At 43.2% G+C, this 25,850-nt stretch overlaps 1 protein-coding gene across 6 annotated transcripts in view; it reads left to right on the top strand.

Annotated features, from left to right (window-relative positions):
- Positions 1 to 25,850, top strand: part of TNIK (TRAF2 and NCK interacting kinase) — a 278,512-nt gene that overhangs the window by 174,431 nt on the left and 78,231 nt on the right. For all 6 annotated transcript variants that reach the window (XM_088669855.1, XM_035132805.3, XM_035132806.3 and 3 more), the window contains exons 8-12: positions 5,992 to 6,046; positions 7,171 to 7,249; positions 13,630 to 13,805; positions 17,172 to 17,238; positions 19,713 to 19,917. In XM_088669855.1, coding sequence (XP_088525981.1) covers positions 5,992 to 6,046; positions 7,171 to 7,249; positions 13,630 to 13,805; positions 17,172 to 17,238; positions 19,713 to 19,917 — 582 coding nt within the window. The remainder of the gene's footprint in view (positions 1 to 5,991; positions 6,047 to 7,170; positions 7,250 to 13,629; positions 13,806 to 17,171; positions 17,239 to 19,712; positions 19,918 to 25,850) is intronic.

The raw sequence follows: 25,850 nt of genomic DNA, 5'->3' as shown, positions 1-25,850 counted from the left end.
CCAGGTCCTTTTAATAATAACAATTATTTCCAGAATAGGGTGTGAGCACAGTGTTTAAAAAAGAAGAAGGGGAGGGGCAGGAGATGCAGGCCTTGCCTTTAGGCTTACAATCTATGTAAGTAGCTAGATAAACAAGGGAAGAGGAATGGAGGAAAATGACCAGCCAGGAGTTCTGTTTGAGAATACAGTACCAGACTGAGCTGAGGTTTTTTATCAGGCATTTAAAATAGACCAACAGAAGGAGCCAGATGGGTACCAGAAGGCAGAGCTTCAGTGATAGGGAGAAGCAAGGGAGAAAGGTTATACATAGATAGCGAATGGACAGTGTGAATTCTGGGCTCATGGAAAGCAACAATACTGCTGAAACGGAGGAAGAGAGCAAAAGAAGAAGCATGAGTTTAACCATTTCCTCTTTTCTCAAGCACAGCAGTGTATGTTTGCCTGCCTTGCCAGTGTTTGAGAAGGAGGGCATTGGAAGCACTTGGCATCACCAAGAGCTTCAGCATCCCATCCTAGAATCAGTAGAGTTGACTGTGTTTACAAGTTTTCTGGTCACTTTGCCACTTAACCAGTGGGATGAAGAGCCCTGTTCCAATTTCTTGACACTGTTGCTCCCAGGTAAGGGTGGTAGTTGTTTCAGTTCACATATAAAGGTGAACCCACATAATTTGCACTTCCTGAAACAATACTTGGACTGCAGCACAGCCGTCTTTTTACATTTACAGTTCTCTGAATTTTGCAGTGTAGTTTTCCAGCCAATTAACATGCACAAAAATGCATGTACTTGGTTAAAGTGTGCATAAAAATGCATATAGAATCATAGAATCATAGAGTTGGAAGAGACCACAAGGGCCATCCAGTCCAACCCCCTGCCAAGCAGGAAACACCATCAAAGCATTCTTGACATATGCCTGTCAAGCCTCTGCTTAAAGACCTCCAAAGAAGGAGACTCCACCACACTCCTTGGTAGCAAATTCCACTGCCGAACAGCTCTTACTGTCAGGAAGTTCTTCCTAATGTTTAGGTGGAATCTTCTTTCTTGAAGTTTGAATCCATTGCTCCGTGTCCGCTTCTCTGGAGCAGCAGAATATATAAGTGAAAAATAACGTACAATAAAAGGCATTATATTAAGGGAAATCACTTTGCAAAAATGAGTATTTTACACAAAATTCCATACAAATGTGGATATTATGAAAGACATGCACAAGAACACTGATGGATATTTATGACGACTTTCATTTTCTTTAAAAATTGTAAGCTGACATGGTAATGTGCAGAACTGAACTTCGGATTGGAAAAATGAGAAACGGAGACACCCTGAAACTGACAGATTCACCCATTCCTCCCTCTAGGTGCCCTCTCGCCAAGCAGTTGAAAATAACTTGCATGCAGATAGAGAGAAACTCAGGCTGAATATGATCAAGCACAGCTTGGAGAAGCTCATTTTAGAGCTCATCTTGGCTGGAGCAGTGTTGACATTAAACTCCTGTCCATTTTGCCTTATATTAACATATCTAGCCCAGCTAATTTGATTAACAAGCTGCCGTAAATGCACGAGTGCATCAAAGCAGGAAGTGCTGATGCCTGCCTGGTTGAAAGACATAGTGTTCTGACCCTTGCTTGAAACAAAGCACTTCCTTGGATCCAGAAGAGCTTAACAACTGTAGGACTGTTTCAGCTTTGCCAGTTTTGGGAATAATAGTTGAGGCAGTGGCCACCCGGCTCCCTGGGCATGTAATGGGAAGGTGTGCATGATTCCCATAATTAAGATTTTCATATTGGCAAAATAAACCATAGTATTGGAATTGTGGGGAGACATAGTATTGGCATTGGGTATCAATTGTGGTTCTTCTTGGGACTCTATCACTTGATGCCAGCCAAAGCTCTATTAAGTTTGTGGCTGGATTTGAGAAACCTACCATTTCTTTCTTGGTGGAAATACGGCACTTGGTGTATGTTAGAATTTGTTAACACAGGATGAGGTCAGTATGCTACTTTTGTCCGTAATGTTCAAATAAGCTTCATATACGTAGATGTTTAATTTTAGGTTGTTTTCATAATTTGTTGTCGTAAGATACACTTGAGATTATTGGGCATAATTGTCCAATATGATTAATGCAACTGTTTCATATTAATGCAACTGTCATCCTTCTTTTTCAAACAAAGTAAATTGTCATCAAAAAGGCATACAGATTGGATCCCGTCATACTTTGGTTTAAGTTTATAAGCACAAAACCTCTGATGACTGGCTGCAAAGAGGAAATTCCAAATTCTACACATACTGGACAGGAATGCCTCTGGTTTCTTTAGCCAAACAGGCTTCATAATCTGCTGAATAATACAGTTAATACCACGCAAAAAACACTCCATGTGATAAAGGAGATATACAAAAGCCTCTTTGTGATAGTTTTGTTTTTCTCTTCTGTCTGCCATTACTTATCTTTTCAGAAAGCTTTTAAATTTATTCAGAAGCAAAAGAAGATAGCAGTTTATTTCTTCTTGGCAGGGAGAAAAGATAATGCAAATGTGTTAGCCCCCTTTTAAGAGAAAACCTCTGCCTTGTTTTATTTAAACCTTAATTACCATGTAATCCTAACTGTTAAAAGCCAACTGGAAACCTAATTGTTTCTTGTGTTGTTTTGTCAAATGCAGGATGTGATTATTGATCCGCGTTGTGTGACTTAGGAGCATAAGGAAGTGTCAGACTGTTGGACCATCTAGCTTAGTATTGTGTACACTGACTGGCAGCAGAGTTCTCCACAGTTTCAGACAGAGGATATTCCCTGTCTTACCTAGAAATGCTACGGATTGAACTGGGGACCTTCTTTGTGCAAAGCAGGTGCTCTGCCACTGAGTTCCAGCCTTTCCCTGCTTTTAGGGTGACTACCAAACCTGTTCCATGGATTGCAAAGGTCAAGGGAAACGATTTGGTGTCTACCATCCCATTTCAGGATTTTTGATCAGCGCCTGGTGGACTTTTGTCAAAATCTAGTAAAAAGTAGATTCTTAGTAGGACATATCCTACTAAGGAGTCCCATCACTGCAAGGATTTCCGCTTGTGCAGTGGGACTTTCTCCCCTCTCTTCCCTCCCACATATGCCCTGTAGCCTCCCAAAATAGGCTCTGGGGGGTTGGAGATGTGGGGGGAGGAGAGATGTTCTGTTGCACAATCAGAAATCCTCGCACTGATGGAAACATTATTGTAATTCCACATTTGATTTTACCCGATATGCATGTCTCCTGCCACACAAGCAAAACAAATTTACAGCTGGCAAACAAATATCTGGTCTGAGGGACATTTTACAGTATTACCACTGTGTAAACGTAGTGCTAACAAGGTTCAAGAAGGAGACTCTTTGGTGTAAAGAGGCCAGCAAAGGCGTGTGGGAGAAGTAAAATAATTAAACAGGGAAATAGATGGAAGGGAAAGAAAAAGTATATCTGACCACAGTTGGAAGTATTTAAAAAAAATATTTTTACACTTTCAGCTGAGATTTTTCTTCAGCTGATTATCTAGAAATGTTGGACTATCTTCCATTCTTTTAAATGCCTACGCTCCAGGCTTATTTATCTAAATCAGTGTTTCTCAACCTTTTTTGGGCCACGGCACACTTGTTCCGTGAAAAAAATCACGAGGCACACCACCATTAAAAAAGTTTAAAAAATTAACTCTGTGCCGCCCTATATTATAATTATGACTGTAAGAAACACTTGCCAAATATTGCTTTCTGGCGGGTCAGCGCTGTGTATTGGCGGCTGCCAGGCTCGTTTGCACTGAGCTTTGGGAAAGAGGAGGAGAAATATTGCTTTCCGGCACGTGACAATGCAAATCGCCCTTCTCGTTGCCACACGTCGCGGCACACCAGCCAGCATCTCGCGGCACACTAGCGTGCCGCAGAACAGCGGTTGAGAAACGCTGATCTAAATAAGTGTTCTGCCCTCTCATTTTGTAGTCTAGCAAACTGCCTAGCTTATGGCAATTCTGTAAATACTAAGAAATTCCAATTCTTGATATTTCATTTTTTTGCACCATACCATCCTTGACTGCAGTTATCTTAAAAACGTCAGTCGTTTAATTTCTCATCGGAAAATGACTTGGGGTGGATGTGTAATGCCCTAGCATTGGCAGTGAACTGCTTGCGATTGACAGGAGCATTCCAAGGCAGTTAAAGTCTGTTAAGAGCAGTTAGAAAAGCCAGTTACAAAAGACAGCGTTCGCTGTCAATCCCTGGCATCTCTAGGAAGGGTTGGGAAAGACCTTGCGAAATCCTGGTGAGCTACTGCCAATCAATGTCAACAACACAGAGCTAATGGCCCAATGGTCTGGCACTATAAAGGAGCTTCCTATGTTCCTATGAAAGAAAAGGAATAAAGAGAAAAGAACACCACAGAAAGGGAAACTTTTTCAGCTGCTTATAGTCTCAATATATTTAGCATTAGTTTTTAATTCTCATTTTCTTAGAGATTATGTTAACCAGTTCAGAAGTAATAATCCAGGGATCTGCAACTTTTTTTGGGCCAGTGGACACATACGGAATTTTGAGGGAGTGGTGCGGTTTGTCCGTCACAAAATGGCTGCTCTGGGGGCCACGGTATAACACAAAATGGCTGCCACATCCGGAAGAGCAGAAAAAGAGACAGAACCATGAAAAAGGTGTAGGCAGTCATCCTCCCCCCACCCCACCCCCCAAAAAAAAATCAGTAGGAAAAAGCCACTTAACATCAGTCATCACAGTGCTCACAGAGAGAAGCTCTCCTCATCTCTCTTCAGAACAGAAAGGAGGTTGGGTATCCAGGCCTGGCATCCACTGAAATATGGGCACATCTGAGGGGGCATGTTCAGTATAAGATAAGCCAAACCAGTCAGGAAGAGCAAACAGTCCTTCGTGCATCGTGGCTTTTTGAGGACACGTACACTGAAATATTTTGTGAGCACCATAGGCAGTTCTGGTGGGTTGCCACATTGGTAACTTTTCGGCCATGATTTGTTAGAATGCGTCTCACACATTTCCTCTTTTCTTCTCTTGTGTGCTTATAATTCAACAGTTCTGGGGTTTCTTAAACCAGACTTCCCGTTTACATCCAGACGGTGAAACTTTTATGAAGCCAGAAAGATTTGTATCCTGGTTTATAGTTCAAGATTTAAAGCATAGTTTCCTGGTTGTGCTTAATGGGACAGTATGGTTTAAGAAGCCCTGGAAATATTAAATTATGGTGCAAGAGAGAGGGGAGGAAAGAGCAGAGGAGTTGGGGTGTAACCCCAAACACTCATTCTCAGTATAATAAAAAACAGGCTTTATTAGACCAAGAACATTGTGCCTGGACTGGGCCAGCATCTGTTTAGTGACCAGTTCTTCAATAATTACTTACAGATTCCTTGACATCAGTTTTCTCTGCCTTTATATATCTGAAGTAAAATATGCATCTGAACATGTGTGTGTGTTTCACAGGCCCTGCTTTGGGATTGTTATTATTTTTAAAAAGTGGAATATACTTTTTGAAATAAAATAGAACCCCAGATTCATTAGCCTTTCTCATGGGGCAGGTGCTCCAATCCATAAATAATTTTGGCTGCTCTTTTTTGAACCTTTTCCTGCTCGTAATTGCCTCTTGCCTTTGCAGGAAGATTAACTGGCAGCCGGTTTGGGTTTTTACATTTCAAAGAGTTATTCCTTTGTTATTGAAAGAGGATCACATTGGATTACATAGCTTCAGTGTTCTCATATAGCAATTGTGATTCTCCCCCCCTTCCCAGTCTGTGGGGTCCTCCCCATAACTCTGCAGCTCTAACAGTGGGAAGAACATAAAAATTGGTGTCTGAAAGGCCTAAATCTTCTAAGCTATTTAGACAATGCAGATCAAACTTTGAGCATTAAGTTAGCCAAGAACTTGTTCTGGCCTAGCAGTAGCTCCATCAGACAATTCCCAATTTGCTACAGGTTCAACTAATGTGCACTTCTTAAAGGGTGTTTTTGTGATTCTTTCTTTCAGAGCGATTTGTGGTCTTTGGGGATAACAGCCATCGAGATGGCAGAAGGAGCTCCTCGTGAGTACAACACAATTTCACACTTTATCATAACTTGGATTGCTGCTTGTTAAGGTTCATTATGCGTTATCAGCATGTCCAGTCCTGCGGTGATAAATTGTATATAGGCGATCACCAAGTAAAGCATTGAAAGTAACGCATTGATATGGAATTCATAGGATAGGATTCTATATTTATCTAAGACAGGGATTGGAATCAGTGCTCCTGGCCACCATAGTGGGAAGGAGGTTTAGCCTACAACACAAAGGTGTCTCGTAACTTGATGCTAAGTAAGCAAATTGCTACTGCCATCCATGGTCAGGTTTGCATTTGTGGACAATATTCCCAGTGTAAGTGCTTCTGTCTTCTCTAAGAAGTACCCCATGGGAATACAGTAGATAGGATTTCCCCCATGGGTATGATGTCTGACCCGTCAAAAAATAGTCAGTTGTCCAGGTCAAATAATAAGGCCAAGTAGATATAGCTCAGTTGGTTAAGTATTTTTCAAAGCCTTCACTTTATTTATTTAATTAATATGGCTTTAAATTTGTTTAAAATGCTTTATTATGTTTTATTGTTTTTAGATGTTTCTAACCCATTTTAAATGTTTTATTTATTTATTTTAATTGCAGAAGTGGTTGCCATCCTGAGCTTCTTTAGGAGAAAGGGCAGGGTATTATTTATTTATTTAATAAATAAATAAATAAAATCACAAGAAATAAAATCACAAGATGCCTTCACACTTGAGCATGGTTCCAAGAAATGGAACGCCTGGTGGGGAAAGAGAAAACAGAAGGGTGGGGTTGTCCGGTTGCAAGTTCTCAGCAAAGCACACTGGGTTCTGTGGGAGAAAATAAAATTCATTCTGGAACATGGCTGAAAGAGAAACTGTATTGTAAGGGTAAGCCTGCAGCTCTTAGCAGGAGTCACTCATAGCACTGTGTTCTCACTGGGAGAGCAGAACAGGCGTTGAAGCCCATTGAGAAACTCAACAGGTTCATCTTCCTGCGCCTCATGTGGTTGTAGAGAGAACACCAAAAGGATTTCAATAAAGCACTGAATATCTTTGGTAGAATGTTCTATGTACTGTATTCCATTATGTTTTGTTCTGTACCTGATGCTTTCTGTTGTGGGTTTTTTTCCAGCCCTTTGTGACATGCATCCCATGAGAGCTTTATTCCTCATTCCTCGGAACCCAGCCCCCAGGTTGAAATCAAAGAAATGGTGAGTGTGCCCGCCCACCATTCTCCACATATGAGCTTGATTTGCATGCTGTAAGGAGCCATTGTATTTTATTTATGTTTCGGGCACTGCAAAAACAAGACAAAACCCACCTCTGCAAGAAATAAGGTGTGATTTGGTCCTTATTAAAAACGGATGGTGAAATGTGCGTGCAGAAATTGGACCACTTCGGTGGGGCTAACAGCTTTTTCAAATTGTAATCATTTGCTCATCAAAGGTATGGGCTGAATTCTATATGTCAGGGGTGGAAAATCTATAGCCCATCCATCAGCCAACAGGTAGGGATTATGGGATTTGTAGTCTACAAATGACTACAAATCCCATCATCCTTGACCATTGGCCTGTTGGCTGGTGCTGATGGGTGTTGGAGTGCAGCAACATCTGGAAAGGTCAATGGTTCCCTGTCCCTGAGCTAGGCCAGTACTTTTCAGAAGGAAAAAAGGCTGGGGAAGATGAAATCCTAAGGGTACAGAACAACAAAGACTGTATTAATCCAACAAGTTTCACATCAGATTCCATCTTCAAGGACACTACAGATAACAGCAATGAAGATTTAGATAGTATAATGCTATTGAAACAATTTATACAATATAATAAAAGCAAAACTAATAGCAGAAAGGGAAAAGGTCATCACATTATCTTCAAAAACATTTGGAATGCTCATGCATATATTAAAATATACAAATACTCCTCTGAAAGAACTATACAAAAAACTCCTTTTCCTTTCCCCCTGCCCCAGCTCCACACCTTGATCCCAGTCTGGATCAGCATCCCACCCCACTCCAGCTGCTATTTTAGTAGACAAAAAGTACTCAGGGCCAATCATATGCTCAGTGTCATGTCTGTTTTGGCTCTGAGAGAGTTCTGGGATGGAAGAGCAATGGGAACCGTGTGATTCAATGATGTGTGGTGAGCCTCCCCTTCTACGTCAGTGAAAGCAGAGCATGCTAAGGATCCTGCCATCTGTCAGCCTTCTGGTTTTTAGCAAGGCTTACATTCACAGAGGAAAGCAGTGTTTAAACTCTGTTCAGAGTCAGAGAGATCAGCAGTTCCCTTCTGAACTCTGTGGTTCCAGAGTCCAAGGAGAAGTGGTCTTAAGTGGGTTTAGGCTGGCCTGCCTATTGCATGTGAGGGAGTCTGACTCTAAAGCACTGTAGATGGAGATCTCTTGTTAAATATGGAGAAAAATGGTATGTTGGCTGCAAAACCCCTTGGGGGCTGAAGATGAAGAAGTTAAGCCAGTGAAATCCACTGATAAGTAGTGGAGGATTTGGAGTCTCACCTCCTGCTGCAAACGGGGGTGGGGGTGGGAGCAGAGGGAACGCCAAGGAGAAAAACCCTCCGCTCAGTTCTTGTCTTTGCATCTCTGCACCTGCTTTCAAATGGCTTTAATTTGCTTAAAAGCAGTGGATTGTTTTATAACTCGCAGTCAGCCTATAATCAAGGGGAAACAGTGATTTTGTTTCATTATGTGCTAGCATTTCCTCAGTGTGCTGTGGCACAATTTCCCCCCTTTATTCTCACTGTAGTTGCTTTCTTGTGAATCAGTTCTTAGTAAGCCTCGGCAAGTGGGTTCGCATGTTATTAGGGGTGGCTTTCGTTCAAGGATCTTGTAAGGCTTTGCAAGCTTCCCCCCCCCCCCGAATCTGGGCTTTGCTCCCTTTTTTACTATCAGCTGTCAATACATGATTTAATCAAGCTCTGCACTCCTTGATTTCCAGGGGGAAAGCCTTGTTAGACTCTTTTGTAGTAAAAAGACAGTGTTTTATGGCATCTTAAAGACCAAGGGTTGTATCCAGTGAAGTAGTCCTGTTAGTGCAAGGATTTGTGCTTGTGCAATGAAATGTGGGTGGTACCAAACTGGGTCTTTAACCCAGGTGAAATCAAGCCTAGTTTCACCCCTCGTAGTACTTTGTTGCTCATCCCTTACTGACAGGGAATCTGTAATTGTTGGATTGGGGAGATGCAGCATGTATCCATGTACACATCTTGCAGTATGCAGACTCTCCATCCCCCATTCTTCCATGCATGCACATGTCATGCTTATTCCAAGAAGCCCAAGGTAACGTTCATCATTTCCTCTTCTTTAAAATGATGGTGGCTGCATGAACGAAGTCCATTTAAAGCATATGCGCGTCCACACAAAAAATCCTGGGGCTATAGTTTACACCTCATGGAGCTACAATTCCCAGCACCAATAATAAACTACAGTTCCATATATATATATATATATATATATATATATATATGGAGTGAGCTTTGTGACCCAGTGTTTTTTTGCTAACACAATGGGCTAGGATCAGCCTGGTTTTGTAACAGAGAGATATATACCTACTGTCCTATGAAATATTGAATTTCTTCCCTTTATTTGAGTCTATAACAATAATTTGTCTGTCGCATTATAATTTTGCAGCTGAACGTTTGGCAAATTGGTGTCGGTAGTTAATTTTTTCCCTCTGTGCACTCAGGAATATATTTATTATAGATAGGAAAGCATGAGTAAAGCAGAAGCTATTAATCACATGCAATACACAAGAATGTTTAAAATCCAGCTCAGTGGCAGCTGGGGTTCATCACCAGCTACTGCACAGCTATATCCATACAATTTTTACATCCCTTAAGCATTAACAAGCAGTCAGTTCACAACCAAATGGGTATTTACTGAAAAATAAATACCTTATAAAAATATCTTGTAAAATTTGTGATTAAAACAGGCTGAGCTGTGCATGCTCGTGTTTGTAAGGGTCCTGCAGATTTTGCACAAAATGTTTGTTTTATGCAAACGGATTATACAAGCTAAAATTGTGCCTCTTGGACAGCTTTGGTCTGTCATATTTGTAGTCAAATAGTAATAGATCGTCTCTTGTTGTTCTGATGGTATCTACATTTTTGTATCATTTGGAACTGTTTATCATTATGGTTGTTTCCCCCCAGAGTGCAGGTGAATCCCTTCCCTGTTTCTCCCACAGCGCCATTTGAGTTGAAGGAATACACCCTCTTCTTCTTTCTGATACGCTCTTTAAATATTCAGATAGTAAGTAGGGCTTCAAAGTCTTAGCGCAGCTGTCTGTATCCAGCGCTGCCATCCCATTTGTGCAGCAGATTTATACTTGCGCAATAAAAGTTTTCCCTTCTCTCCCAAACAACTCCCCATGCACCCTCAAAATCTGCTCCGGAGGTTGGGGGGTCAGGTTGGGGGAGGGTTCAGGGAGAGGAGAGGAACGGGAAATCCCGTTTCTGGCTTGTCATTTTCAAAAGTAACTAAGAATAAACCTCAAGGTGGCTTGTGCCAAAAAGAAACACTAGAGTAAACTAGAATAAAAGAACAATAAAGATTAATTAATATAAAGTTGAAGTATAAGGTTAAGAGCAGCAGTCAAATAAGGCTCCTGTAAGCCAATATCTGTTCACAGAAGTGCTTGTTTAGATAAAAACCTTAGTACTGTATAAAACCCAAACATCCCCCTGTATAAATATTTTGATAGGGTTAGCAAGGCAGGAATCATCAAAAGTTGGCCATGCAGTCGACATATATTTCATCTCCTGGATGTTTTTGTTAGTCTTTAGAATTATATTTTTTAAAAAATAGGAACTGAAAAGTGTTATGTTTACAAACCCAAAGGGGTTAGTAGTTTCACTTAGCCTGAAGTTTGCAAACTCCATTAACTACTGTCTGAATGATTTGCATGGATTAAGAGGCCTACAAGTAAGGCCAAAAAAAAAGTAGCTCATGGGGTATTGGGGGAGGCATGGCAAGAAAGTTGTAAAGAATCCCTCAGAGTAAAAAATGCCTCTGGCCACAGGGGTACTTAAAGTTTTTAGGATAAAGAGAGCCATCTACTGACTAAAAGGGGATGATCATAATCTGATAGGTCTGGTAAAACTCCCATTGTGAAATACAGCAATATTATTTAAACTCAGGCATCTAGCACAAAGGAAAGAGTGAGCACTATGTATAATTACAGAAACAAATATTGTGACTTAAACATTGGCCAGATCTTCTCTCTTTCTTTCTTAGGAGGTCCAGATAGTTTGATCTGATTATTATTAATTTTTGCTCATTTGTTTGTGAATATCTGTTTGCCACCTATAAATCCACAGGTTTACCATCTTAGTAATTTAGGGCTGTCTACATACCATACATTTAAAGCAGATGACTTCACCCAAAAAATCCTGGGAACTGTTGTTTACCCCAACAGTTCCCTAGACCCTCAACAACCTATAGTTCCCAGAATTCCTTGGGGGAAGTCATGCCCTTTAAATGCGCTTTAAATATATGGTATGTGCACAGAGAAATTAAGGGAGAAATGTCGTAGGTTCTCAGTTGTCATAAAGTTTAATGGAGCATTAGCTACTAATGATATAGACCAGGCATCCCCAGACTTCGGCCCTCCAGATGTTTTGGACTACAATTCCCATCATCCCTGACCACTGGTCCTGTTAGCTAGGGATCATGGGAGTTGTAGGCCAAAACATCTGGAGGGCCACAGTTTGGGGATGCCTGATATAGACATTGTGAGAAAAGTAGCTACAGAGGAGTTTGACTGCCCTACGTCCAGGAAGTTGAAAAACACAGTGGTCATTGAGGCACCTTTAAGCCTTTTTAACATTATCTTTAAATACTGCTTAGAGAAATGCGGTAAAAAAAAGTGACAGGCAATCCTTAAGTTTAGTGCAGGGTTACTTCCTATTGAGGAAACAGTGTTATGGATTAAGATCAGCCTCCTGCTTCCAAAATGTAGTGGTAGATGAAAAGTTGGGGGGTTATCACCATCCAAAATTTATAGACTTTTGCAATTCAGTTTAAGCATAGGCCTTGGAGAAAGGCCAGAACCTGCTCATAGGTAAATCCTGTCTGACTTCCATAGATTGAAGCAGGATTTAACACGTAACACATTACAGTGGAAAACATTGCGGTTGCCCTGGTCAGTTCATTTAAGACTCATTTAAAGCCCTAACCATGTATTAAGTGAACATCCTTGAGTACCATTGAATTGTGTCTCTCTCCACCCATGCACCCCACACCAACGTCTCCCTAGTAATATAGTGCTGCAAAAAGAGGCTGTTGGAATATTTTTGTATTGTTTGGGGGGAACAGGAAATGCCATAATAAACCACTTGTTTTTTAAACGCCTGAGATATGACATCATTACATTAGCACCCCGTCCTTTCTGTTCTTTTCCACCTAAGGAATGTGCCAGCAAAACTGGTCTTTTCAGTGAGGAGTGGGCACTTCCTCATTGCTTGTTTAATCTGTTACTGAATTCAGAAATACTTTCTTTCTTATCCTAATGAACATATTTAGATAAGCAGGAACTGTAAATCTGACAGCTTTAGAAGATGACACTTATTGTTTCATCCTGCAGTACAGTTTCGGTCATATCTGCCGGTTTGAAGCATTAATTTAAGCTAATATTCTTGTTTACCAAAACTGCATGCTGCGTCGTAGTCCATCAGAATCTTCCTTTATTGTGAATCCCCAGTAGTCATTTATGTTTTATAATAGGGTAAAATTGATTCTCAGAATGTTTGATAAAAGAATAAGTTGCTGAGCAATGAATTCTAATAATTTCGTAGGAATTGGTTGGGTAGGGTTCAGGGGAAAGAATGAGAACAGCCTAAAAGTATTCTAAGAAATAGCTATTCCTAAGAAGTAACTGATTTTACTGAGAGAGAGAGAGCGCTGAAATTTTATTTGTGGAAAACAAGTATATTCATTATTGTTATTAGCAGTATTAGTATTATTAATAATAATTCAGTTTATATCCCTTTTCCCTCTCCAAGGAACCCAGGGCAAAAAAACACAATCTTAAAGCAATGTCATCAGAAAAATTCTAAAAACAGTTTTAAAAATCATATTCTTTTGCACAATTATTTCAGGAACAGTATCTTCCTACCATCAAATACCTGAGTAAATTAGAAAGTTTTAAAATAAAAGACAAGGTCTCACCTGCCAATTGCAGGGCCTGAGACGCTTGATATGGTTTCTGGTCACAATCATTCCATGCAACCCCTAATCCAGAGGCAGTATGCCTGTGTGAATACTAGCTTCTGTGGGAAACGATAAAACTTGAAAGTCTAGATGGCAAGAGATTTGCCCCAAATCTTTAGTATGCAGTTATGTGCAATTAGATTGTCTAAATTCATTCTTAATGGTTCCAATGTGTCCTCTGAACCATCTATGTGCCCTGAGGTAAAGCATCTAAAGGGGACCCTTGATAAGACTGTTAAATCCAGGGTCTAAACTTACGTAGCTATACCACTGTCTGCGGCCAACACAAAAAATTGCCTTTATCTTGTTACCTATACCTTTATCTGCATGTTTTCTTCCCTCCCCCCCCCAAATTATCTAATTTGGGTAGGTCAAAAAAGTTCCAGTCCTTCATTGAAAGCTGCCTGGTAAAGAATCATGGCCAGAGGCCAACCACTGAACAGTTAATGAAGCATCCATTCATTCGAGACCAACCTAATGAAAGGCAGGTTCGCATCCAGCTCAAGGACCATATTGACAGGACTAAGAAAAAACGTGGAGAGAAAGGTAAGCAGAGAAGGTTATTCTAGAACAGGCATCCCCAAACTTCGGCCCTCCAGATGTTTTGGACTACAATTCCCATCTTCCCCAACCATTAGTCCTGTTAGCTAGGGATCATGGGAGTTGTAGGTCAAAACATCTGGAGGGCGGCAGTTTGGGGATGCCTGTTCTAGAACCTAAGTGCTAGAAATGTGAAGATCATTGTGTTAGTCCATAAAAGTGCTTGCCTATTTCTGTTGATAACAGATTTTTCCCGTTTTCCATGTGGCAGAAGAAGAAACATGAGAAAACGAGATGTATCCCGGCACTCTGGGCACTCAGCACAATCTTCAGTTTGTTTTCTTCAGGTTCATCCTTAACAGATGTTACCACTGAAACTTGGTATTTCAGATGAAAACGAGCCCTTCCTTTGAATTAACAAACAAACAAAAAAAGAGTTGAACGATACACTAATGGAAGAGAGAATGGAGGGATTCCCAAATGTAATGGAAGATAAGAGAAGACGTATACTCCCCTAGGAATGATGAGAGATGAAAAAGGCACCTACATATTTGCTCAGTAGCAAATAAATACTCTGTGGTCATTTGAGGAGCCACCTGTCCAGGTTAAAGCGGCCACAACTGCATTGATTTTAGTGGTGTTTCAACCAGGCCAGGGTATTTTCTACTTCATGTTTAGGCAAAGTTCATGTGGACAAGCCATGAAATTATCTGGTAATTTGTTATGTTATATTGCACTGCAAGAGCACTCTGAATATTTCAGAGAAGCAAACAGAAACAAAACAAGCTTGCCAGACTTGTTACGCCGTACTGTTTAATGCAATAATATTTATTAATGGCTTAGGCTTTCTCAAAGAATAGATTTGATGCTGATTGAATGCTGATTGAATAGGCTCATAAAATGAGGAGCTATTTGCAGAAGAAACTTGCTCAATTAATGCATTTCCAACCTACTAACTTCAAAATGTGAATTTATTGATTTTCTATGATGCCAGTAAGAAGTTCTATAAAATATTTTGAATTAACACATCACTGGCCTGGTTCCCATGTCATATTAAACCATAGCTTAAAACAAACTACAGATTAATGTGAACAAGAAGGTTGCTCCTCCCCTGGTCCTGCTGCACTGCAGACAAAGCAAGCAACAATCTGGCTTGTCATGTGGTCTGAATCCACGACACAACGAGCCAAACACTGACTTGCTTTGTCTGTGGCACACAGCAGAAAACAGGGAGGATTGGTCTAGCAATATTTGAGCTTTGTGTACTGCAGTGTTTCCCAACCAGTGTGCCTCCAGATGTTTTGGGACTACAACTCCCATCATTCCTGACCACTGGTCTTGCTAGCTAGGGATGATGGGAGTTGTAGTCCCAAAACATCTGGAGGCACACTGGTTGGGAAACACTGGTGTACTGACATGCTGTTATTTCACATTAAACCATGGTTTGTTTTAAACTCTGTGAACTGGGGCACGGCTTTGCCATTTCATCATTATTAATTTTTTAGGTGCAAGCATATTAGGGCTGATGTTATAGGGGAAAGGATAGGGGTCCTAAAAGAAATTCACAAGCCTCAACCCCTGACTTACTCCAACTTTTGTCAAATCATAGCATCCCCTCCTCCTGTAGTACTCTAAATAAAGCTGCTGGGGGCAGTGCAGAAGAGCGGGCTGCCCCCAGCTCCTGTATACCTGTTGTAGGTGACTTTATCAACTCACTTGAAAGCAGATTCTAGTACAGTGTTAGGACGTGTTTTGTCTTGAAAATGGAGGTTATACCCTAGAATGACAAGTAATTTAATAAATGTAGCTCATTCCCCCATTGATTTTGTTTACCATTATATTCTGCATTTGGCTTCCTTTCCAGTGTCATAGGAAATGCAGGATAACAACTTAATGGACCTTTTATGTAGACTGGCAAGAAGGAAATGTCAGTGTTATACAGCGGTACCTCCGGTTGTGGATGGAATCCATTCCAGAGCTCTGGTCGGATCCCAAGGTTTCCGCAACCGGTGAGACTGCTTCTGCGCATGGTGTAGTGGTTAAGAGCGGTGGACTTGTAATCTGGTGAACCACGTTCACTTCCCCTCTCCTCCACATGCAGCTGCTGGGTGACCTTGGGCTAGTCACACTTCTCTGAAGTCTCTCAGCCTCACCCACCTCACAGAGTGTTTATTGTGGGGAAGGAAGGGAAAGGAGATTGTTAGCCACTTTGAGACTCCTTAAGGAGAGTGAAAGGCGGGATAACACATCCTACGCCTCCTCCTCCTCCTCTTCTTCTTCTTTGTGTGCAGCGAAACACTTCCGGGTTTGCCGCTTTCGCAACTCGAAGTTTACGTTACCCGACGGTAACGTAATCCAGCAAGCCCCATACTACTAACTCCTTCAGTTAGCTACAAGTTAGCATATTGCACGAATCCCTTTACCAGCCCCGCTACCAGACATCTTTCCTTAACAGTATTGCTGTGAAGATATCAGTAAGATAAAATGTGTGATATGTAATAAATAATAAATGTAAAGTATTATTATTTATTGGAGATTGAAACCAGAACCCTTTGCATCCATAAGAAAGTTTCAAGTCACATTACATCTTATTTCAGTCCTATTCCTTATAGGCTATTAAGATGTTATAGGTATATTCAGTACAGTGGTACCTCGGGTTAAGTACACAATCTGTTCCGGGGTGCTGTTTGCACCCCGAAAAGTACTCAGCCCAAGCGGCGCCTTAGCACATGTGCGAAGCACGCAAAAAACTTGTGCATGCGCATGTGGCGGAACCTGGAAGTAAACACTTCCGGGTCCACCGAGTACTTAACCCGGAAATATGCAACCCACAGCGAACGCAACCCCGAGGTATGACTGTATACATACAGTTGGGGATCTGTTGGGGTTTTCCTATGATTCCTAGTCCTAGCAGGATGGATTTTGTGTGTCATTCAGGCCCAAATGATGGGGTTGCCCATTAACTTTATGCAGCTGGTCGTTTCAATACATAGTCAGGGGTTCTGAACAGATTATAATATGTCATCATGAAAAACATGAGAAGGATCTCAGCCCTTAACTCGCCTCAAGAACATGCAGTATATTCCTTTGGTCTGCATACTCAAATGAACAGGGCCTGATCATGGAAGGTGGAATGTTTTGAATGCGATCTTCTTAGCAATGTTTTTTTTTATCTTTGGTAAAATACAAACTTGTGGGTAGGTTGTGAGGTTTGAAGCCGATTCTTTAAACCATATTGATTCCCCGCCCCTCAGCGCCACATGTTAAAATGAAAAAGTTTTCTTTCTCACACCAGAGCCCAGGGGCCTTCATCTAGCAGGAAAAAAATGAATGATTTCTGTGAAGGATGCTGACATTCAATTATGTTTCTAGATGAGACTGAATACGAATATAGTGGAAGTGAAGAGGAAGAGGAAGAAAACGACTCTGGAGAACCCAGGTAATGAATAAATTGTTCTTTTCTGACTCTGTGCTTAAGACCAGTGGAGTTTAATAGAAAGTTGTGTAGAGCTAGAGTGGGAAGAGACAGAGAAGATACATTGCCCTCAAAAATTGTGGCAGAGTGGGCAGTTCTCCCTAAAATTGGATTACTCCTTGAAAGCGATTCCTTCCTCTTGGCTCTCACCCCTCCTATTCCTGACTCAGGTCTGCTATACCAACAAACATCTGGGCATGCTAAGAACCTGGAGGCGCTTCAAGATGGCTGCTAGTTTGATGGTGGGATTCAGTTGCATACAAACAAATTCAGGTTGTGCAGTTAAAGTGGATTTGGTGCTCTTGCACAACAAACCTGCTCCCCCCCCAAAAAAAAATATATCAGCATTTTGTTGTAAGGAAAATAATTGGAAAAAGCACTAGATAGCAATTGCTTTACATGGTGGCATGCATAACCACCCCACAAACGAATCAGAACGAATGCTCCATAAACAGCCAGTGCGATGTAACCTCCCTGAAAATGATGTTACAGAAGATACTAGATCTGTCTGGTCCCATTTAGAAGTTAAGCAGTAAAACATTTTCTGGATTGTACCACTTAAGCCTACATGTGGAGGCTTGTGAATTCCAGTGTTGTTCCCTGGAAAAGTTTCATACCAACTTCATGGCAAGTGAAAGACTGGTCTGAATCCTTTGCTGTCTGATATTCTAGCTTTCTACTTGTGAGAAAGATTTTGCATGGAAGCACTCAACTATGTGAATTGCCGTCTAAAGCAGTACATTCCAGGAAAAGTGTTATCGCTTGATTCCACCACTTACAGAACCTGGGCTTAGGACTGCGCACAGGGAGCCTCAACAATCAGGACTACAGTTGTGGCTATACAGATGTAAATAAGAGGGTGGCAATCTCTGTGATCTCTGTAAAGTGTGTGACACAGTTGTGGAAGTACAGGGTTCTCAGAATATTCTCCAAATTAATTTATGTTTAAAAAGTGAGCTACTGAACACCTCCACAGGAGCCAATTACTACTGCCCTGGCAGACTTAAATTTGCTCCTGTTTCTCACACTCCTGCTTCCGCTCCATGATGCTGTGCTTGGTAGGGCTGGGCGATACCAGCTTTCCAACACCATGATGTATTGCCAGCCAAACGTCGCGGCTTAGTGCTATACCGCAATGTTGAAAAAAACAAGCTGCATTGGCCTCTGCCCACGAGGGACCTGGTGAAACTGCCCCAGCTCTCACATCAGGAACTGAGGCAGTTTCACCCAGATGCTCACGGGCTGGGACAACACAGCTTGTTTGCTCAGCTGGGGAGGGGGAAGCTTCCCCCTCCCCAGCTGAGACAGCCCCAGTGCTCCTCCTGCTCACAGGTGTCTAGGCAGAGCTTCAGGGCTCCTTTAACTGCTCGCTGTGGGGAGTGCCAAACACAGTCCCCTCAGCTGAGCAATTTCACGGAGGGGGCCCCCCGACTCACGAGAGGCAGTGGGGCTCCTTTAACTGCTCAGCTGAGGTAAGGGCAGCTGCACACTCCTCAGTTGAGCAGTTTAAAGATACAGAGGGAGGAACAAACTGTATCTGGAGCTTGTTTCTCCCTCTGCATCGTATGAGGGCAGAATGTGATGGCGGTTTCACTCAGCGATATATCACTGGTGAAACTGCCACTGCTCCTGAGTCCCTCTGCTACCGTAGCAGCGCCTCTGAGGGAAGGAACTCTTTACTCCCTCCAGCAGATGCTGCTAGCAGAGGGACTCAGGAGTGGTGTCAGTTTCACCAGTGATATACTGCTGAGTGAAGCCGACATTGCGGTCTGCTCCTCATACTGGTCCTGGGCGATATATTGATATATCGCCCAGGCCTAGTGCTTGGCTCTCTGTGTTTTGTGTTTCAAACACAAAATTTCCTTGGGGAATAAAATGGTGGAAATGAAACATCAGGATGGTTGTTCTGGTAATGTTGGTTTAGTGCTTTACTGCTGAGCAGAGGCTGTGGCCTTTCCCTTAGAGAGAAGATTTCCCCTCTGCTTGCATAAAACCAAGATGGTCATGCACAGTGGATTGATTTTATATTGTGGGGTTGACTCCTGGAGATGGCAGGAGATGGGTTTGTGCCATTTAAGAACCTCTGTTAGTACAGTGGTGCCTCGCTAGACGAATTTAATTCATTCTGTGAGTCAATTTCTGTGAGTCAATGCATTGAATTTTTATTTTTATTTTTTTTGCCCATAGGAGCGCATTAATTGAATTTCAATGCATTCTTATGGGAAACCGCGATTCGCTAGATGAATTTTTCACAAAACGAATTCGTCTTGCGAGGAAACCTCTGCTCAAAAAACTCTTCGTTAAGCGAAAAATTCGTCTTGCAGGGCATTCGTCTAGTGAGGCACCACTGTAGTTGATTCAAACAGTTCAAGAGCCACCAGTGTTGTTGAATGCTGATGTACCCCTGGATTGACATGCCTTTGTCTTTCCCCTTGAAGCTCTATCCTAAACCTTCCTGGAGAGTCAACATTAAGACGGGATTTTCTGAGGCTACAGCTCGCAAACAAGGAGCGCTCAGAAGCCCTTCGTCGGCAACAGCTGGAGCAGCAGCAACGTGAGAACGAAGAACACAAGCGGCAGTTGTTGGCAGAGCGGCAAAAGAGGATCGAGGAACAGAAAGAACAGAGGCGGAGGTTGGAAGAGGTACTAAATGCGCCTTTCCATGCAGGGCTTTCTAACAGGCCTCAAAGGCTTCCAGTTTGGGGAATTGCAGGGAAGTGGGCAAATATGTGTTCTCAGCTGTTGGATGCTGGTAGATTTTATGTATCTGCACTAACAACCCCCAGTTCTGAGCTTGGAATAGCAAAGGAAGGACCATATACTGTATGCATACTGGTAGGTGCTGCAGCAGATGGTAAGGATGTAGCAGGCATGTCACAAGTTGGATGCAATTTAATAAAGGTCAAGGGCTTGTGTTTATCTTCATGATGGCTTTAGAAGTTTATTTTTTAAGCTGTGGCTGCCGTACTGTAACTATCTGGGCTGTAATTTATTAGGTTTATAAACAATTCACAGGCATCAGGGAAAAATTAATATGGTTGCCATAGCCACAAAATTCAGTTGCTCAAGCCCAGTGCTTCCGGCAATACAGGAAAACTGAAGCAGAGACACAGCGGCAGTGGCCCCAATATCCATCCAAGCATTACTCAGTGTAGACCCACGGAAATGAATGAACATTACTAAGTCAGGTCCATTAATTTCAATAGCTCTACTCTGAGTAAATACTACACATAAATTGAACACCATCCATAAATTCTAAGGATTTAACATGGACAATGTTTCTGTCCATCCCATTACTATCTGGCCACAGTACTCTTTATTTCCATATCGTTCCCAGTCTAATAAAGCCTGCACAGAGAATACTGTCTGTCCCACTTGCTTGTAACTTAGGCCTCTTTAATTGAATCAAGTGAGCTCTTTGTTCTCTTGAGTGAAGGACATTCTGACAAAGAGTGGCCCATTTGTGGTTACCTTTGTGATGTCCTCATAGCCACTCATATTGAAGTCATCCCATCCCATTAAAAAAAAAAGACAATTAGCTATCTGTGCCAAGAGGTCACTGGACAAAGACTTTGAACAAATTGGCTTTCCTGTTACATGGAACCAGTCATTTTGCCCATTATATTCGGTCAAAGTCGCCTTTTTGCTCTCTGGGTTTCTAGGCAATGAACAATGAAGCCTGAGGCGAGTAATTTAAACGTGAAAGAATTTCAAGCAGCTGATTTTGTGCTACATACTTGAGTAAAAGTGAATAGTTCTTTTCCGTGGCTGCTATTATTCAGGGCTAAAAAGAGAAGGCAAAGTATATCTCAGAGAGCAACATTGTTCGGCCTAGTAAATATATGAGGGCTGTTTCACATATTACCGTGTTTCCCACATTTTAAGACACCGTCTTATTGCTTTTTTCCCTCAAAAAACCACAGGGTGGCTTATTTTTGGTGGCATGTCTTATTTTTTTTACGTTATTACAGTTTTTACAGCACCTTAAGGTCTTCTTAGCCGGGCCAGGCTGCTGGCTCGGGGCACTGCTGGGCACTGCGCGCCATGCTGCTGGGCTGTCTGAGCGCTGCTGGGCGCTTTGAGCAGCTGGGCGCTCCGCGCGCTCCAGCAGCCATTTCCAGGCGGCGGGACGGCGACGGCGAGGCCGCTGGCTCTGGCGCTGAGCTCCGGGGCTGCTCGGCGCTCCGCGCGCTCCAGCAGCCGTTTCCGGGCGGCGGGGCGGCGGAGCGTCGGCGGCCGGGTGGAGGCGAGGCCGCTGGCTCTGGCCCTCAGCTCCGGGGCTGCTGGGCGCTCCGCGCGCTCCAGCAGCCATTTCCGGGTGGCGGGGCGGCGGCGGCGGCTGGATGGAGCTGAGGCCGCTTGCTCTGGCGCTCGGCTCCGGGGCTGCTGGGCGCTCCGTGCGCTCCAGCAGCCGTTTCCGGGCGGCGGGACGGCGGCGGCTGGATGGAGCTGAGGCCGCTTGCTCTGGCGCTCGGCTCCGGGGCTGCTGGGCGCTCCGCGCGCTCCAGCAGCCGTTTCCGGGCGGCGGCGGCTGGATGGAGCTGAGGCCGCTTGCTCTGGCGCTCGGCTCCGGGGCTGCTGGGCGCTCCGTGCGCTCCAGCAGCCGTTTCCGGGCGGCGGGACGGCGGCGGCTGGATGGAGCTGAGGCCGCTTGCTCTGGCGCTCGGCTCCGGGGCTGCTGGGCGCTCCGCGCGCTCCAGCAGCTGTTTCCGGGCGGCGGCGGCTGGATGGAGCTGAGGCCGCTTGCTCTGGCGCTCGGCTCCGGGGCTGCTGGGCGCTCCGTGCGCTCCAGCAGCCGTTTCCGGGCGGCGGGACGGCGGCGGCTGGATGGAGCTGAGGCCGCTGGCTCTGGCGCTCGGCTCCGGGGCTGCTGGGCGCTCCGCGCGCTCCAGCAGCCGGTTCCGGGCGGCGGAACAGCAGGCCTCCTCGGCCAGGCAGAAGCAGGGCCGCTGGCTCCGGTGCTCCTGGGTGCTCCAAGCTGCTGGGCTAGAAACTAGAAACTGGGCTAGAAGCAACAGAGGCCCGGCCGCTGGCTCAGCTCTCCGCCCGCGCTGCTGCAGGCATGGAGATACACTATGTCTTATTTTCGGAGTATGGCTTATCTTTCGCAAATGCTTAAAATTGCTGCCCTGGCTTACTTTATGACTACGTATTAAAAAGGGGGAAACACGGTACTTTGTAGTGCCATGATGTTGACCATGACCTGCAACAATACACAACATTTTCCGTTCACCCGTGGGTCTTCAGCCTTCTGTTCACAGTAGGTAGCCCCTTGGTGCAGGACCCCATATTCCATTTTGAAACTCAGGAGAACTTGGATGCAGATCGTTTTTTAAAAAAAAATCTCCTGTTTTTTTATCTGAGGCTCTCGGACCAGCTTACAAACAACAACAGAAAGCAACAATCCCTGCAATAAAAATAAACCATCATCCATACAATGAGAAAGTTTAAATCGGTTGTCTTGTGAAACACAAAACAATTTGCTAATTCAGAAAAGCCTGCTTAAAGATCCTTGAAACTTGGTACTGTTTCTTTCCATTCTTTAAAACATGAACCGTGATCAGCCAGAACCACCGATTAAAAAGTCGTAGACAGGGTGTTGTTGTTGTTGTTGTTGTTGTTGTTGTTGTTGTTTTTAAAAAATCACACACACACACAACCACTTTCCCACAGAATGTAATTGGGAAATATTGATAGATGCTTGTGTAAAAACAAATATTTTACAATGCCCTTTTTTTTAAAAAAAGAATATGATGTTCTGACCAGTTTTGAAATTCCACTGTTTAGTGTAATATTGCCTAGCTACTAAGGAGTCAGAAAACCCCAAATGTACTTGCTTACAGGGTTACAAGGCCTGCAGGGTACAGATCAAGGAGGTCACAGCAGGCAATAAACTTTATAAGACCTCCTCCTTTGGTAGCTATACTGGCCTTCTGGATGCAGGAAGTGTTTGATACAGCATTTAAAATATGATCCTCAACCTGCAATGTTACAGTTTTTTCTATCACTTTTTGTTATGGGGCTTAATCTGAGGGTTGTTTTTATAGTTTAAAACGTTGGGGTTTTTTGTGCTGTATTGCGACTTGTATTGTGCTATGCTAGCTGCCTGTTCCTCAGCATGTAGGCAGGGTATAAATTTTTTAAAATCAATGTGTTCAAATATTGACCCAAGTAGTGCAAAGAGAAAAGAGATAATGTGTTGCAGGCCACACAGCAAATAGGGTAAGAAGAAAACAGCGAGTTAAAAAAATGGAGAAACGCTTTCCCACAGCAAATGTAGTGATACGGCCTTCTTGAGTGAGTAAAAATATATGTAAAAGTGGCCCTCAAGATGATAGGGTTTATGCAGCTCTGATATACTACAAGGAATCTGGCTCTGCCATTGCAATTGGATGTGTCTGCCTCCAAAAAAGAGCAGGTGATCCGGAACAACCGGGAGATGGAAGAGGAGATGGGATTAGCTGCCGTCTTGTAATAACACAGCGCTGGCTGGCTGTCACGTAGTCAAATGCTCTTTTATGCTGAAGCAAATAATAATAGCCTTTCTCTGCCTGTCTTCCCCCAAGAGGTTTTCATTTGTGAGCTTCGTGGCCTTCTGCTTAACAATTTCTTGGTCATTATAGGGGGACTTACGGAGCTGTGGGCACTCTAGCTTGCTTGACGGGGCCTGAGGCTCCTTATACTCCTGAGAGCGCCACACATCTTATCCTCATATTCTCCCCACCCATGGGTTAAAGTAGGGTTGGCAACTGGCAGTCTGCAGACTACATTCCACCACTGTCCTGGGTTTCTGTGGTTTTCCTTTGCCTCCTTTACCTCCAGGCTGGAAGCAGCTGGCGTGAGTGTCTTTGCCTGCGGCACTGAAAGAAAAAATCCAAAACAATGTGGTCTGTGCATGATGCTGGGAAATTAATGCTTATGCTCCAGATGATTGGAAAAGCTGCTTTCACAGCTTCCTTCTCATGCAGTGCACTGCGTTCAAATTCTAAATGTCAAACAGCACCAGATTAATCCAACTTGAAGTAGGGAGACAGCAGATAGAGGGCTTTGTGAGTGTCATGTGTGCTTTAAATGGGGGCTTTTTAGTTCAGACTAGCCCCATAAATCACAATACTCCTTTCTGGATGGACACCTAGCTTATGCCTTCTCCGTATTGAAAATTGCTACAGACACCCTAAAAACGATTCATGCTGCATTTTAGCAAATCAAATTGTTACCTAGCCCAGAACCATAGCACCTTAAAGCTGTTTATATTGCGATAAATGCACAGCCATTGCTCATCCCTTACAAAAAGTTCAGATTGCTTTCCTCAAGGAAGCCCTTTTATGGTATATGGCAGCTTTTATGCAATCATGCCACAACGTATTGCTGTGTAAGTATTATTCTTTCCCCAACTAGTGATTGGGAGCACTGTCTGGACTCTTGCTTGCTGAGGGGCATGAATACCTGTTGCCTACTGTCTGTGCATCACTTGGGGGCTGGTGAAAGGCAAGCCATGTCCAGCTTCAGGTGGCATTCAGGTGGAGGTCAGCTGCTGAGACTTAACTGGGGCAGTTCCAGAATCACATCACTACAGAAGATTGAAGTCCAAATAGAGGACTTCAAGAAGTCTAAACACAGGGGCAACCTAAGAAGCAAGGCTTTTAAAGCTGAGTTTTCAAAGCCCCACCCACAATACAGCTGCAAGCCATCCATGCTGCTTGCGTATTTGCTCTACATGCAAAGAATCCTTGTTTCTTGGGCGAGCTGTTTGGCTTCTAGCAGCTGACTGAGCCTGCACCTTTAGGCACCTGTGCTTGCTCGGTCCAGTGGCCACTTCTGATTTCAGAAAGGATGTCAGGAAGGGAAGACTGCAATTCTATTTTGCCCAAGGCTCATGGAACCCCCTGGCCTTCCTCATTGTCCCTCAAAACAGGCTGTTGCTCTGTGACATTTGCAGGTTGTCCTACAAGGAGAATTCCTTGAGTGTAGCCATAGCACCATAACTCGAGAATCTGGGCTGCAAGGAGTGGACTCTCAGGAGAATTGGAACTGACTAGCCTTGAGGCAAAATCTGGATTTATCATTTGGTGCTATTTCTTCCCTAGCACCTCCTCTTCTGCTTTGTCTTGAGGCTTACCGTGTTTCTCCAAAAATAAGACACCGTCTTACATTTATTTTTCCTTAAAAAAACACACGGTGGCTTATTTTCAGGGGATGTCTTTTTTTATTATTAAGTATGGTACAGTTTAACCTACAAGGTTAAACTGCCTATCACTATGGCTTATTTTCGGGGTATGGCTTATTTTCGGAGAAACACGGTAGGTGGGCTGGCTGCCAAGCTTTAGCTGACCAAAGTGCTTCTCAAGACTATACCTTATGAACTAGTCGTCTTCAATTCCCGTACAAGTATACTACCAGGCTGGATAAAGCAAAAACATTCCCCTGCTTTTTGAATAGGTGGAACTGGATGCTGACTGTCACAGTCAGGTGACTTCACCAAGGATCTGTGAGTGTGTAAATATTTACAAAATTTGTCAGGGAATAAATTTAATGCTCTGGTCATCAGCTTTCAGGCACTCGTTGTTTACATATAA

Source organism: Zootoca vivipara, chromosome 5 (assembly GCF_965207765.1).
Source record: "Zootoca vivipara chromosome 5, rZooViv2.hap1.1, whole genome shotgun sequence".
Taxonomy (NCBI): domain Eukaryota; kingdom Metazoa; phylum Chordata; class Lepidosauria; order Squamata; family Lacertidae; genus Zootoca; species Zootoca vivipara.
Note: the sequence above shows the minus strand (reverse complement) of the source record. Positions and strands in the feature narration are given on the sequence as shown.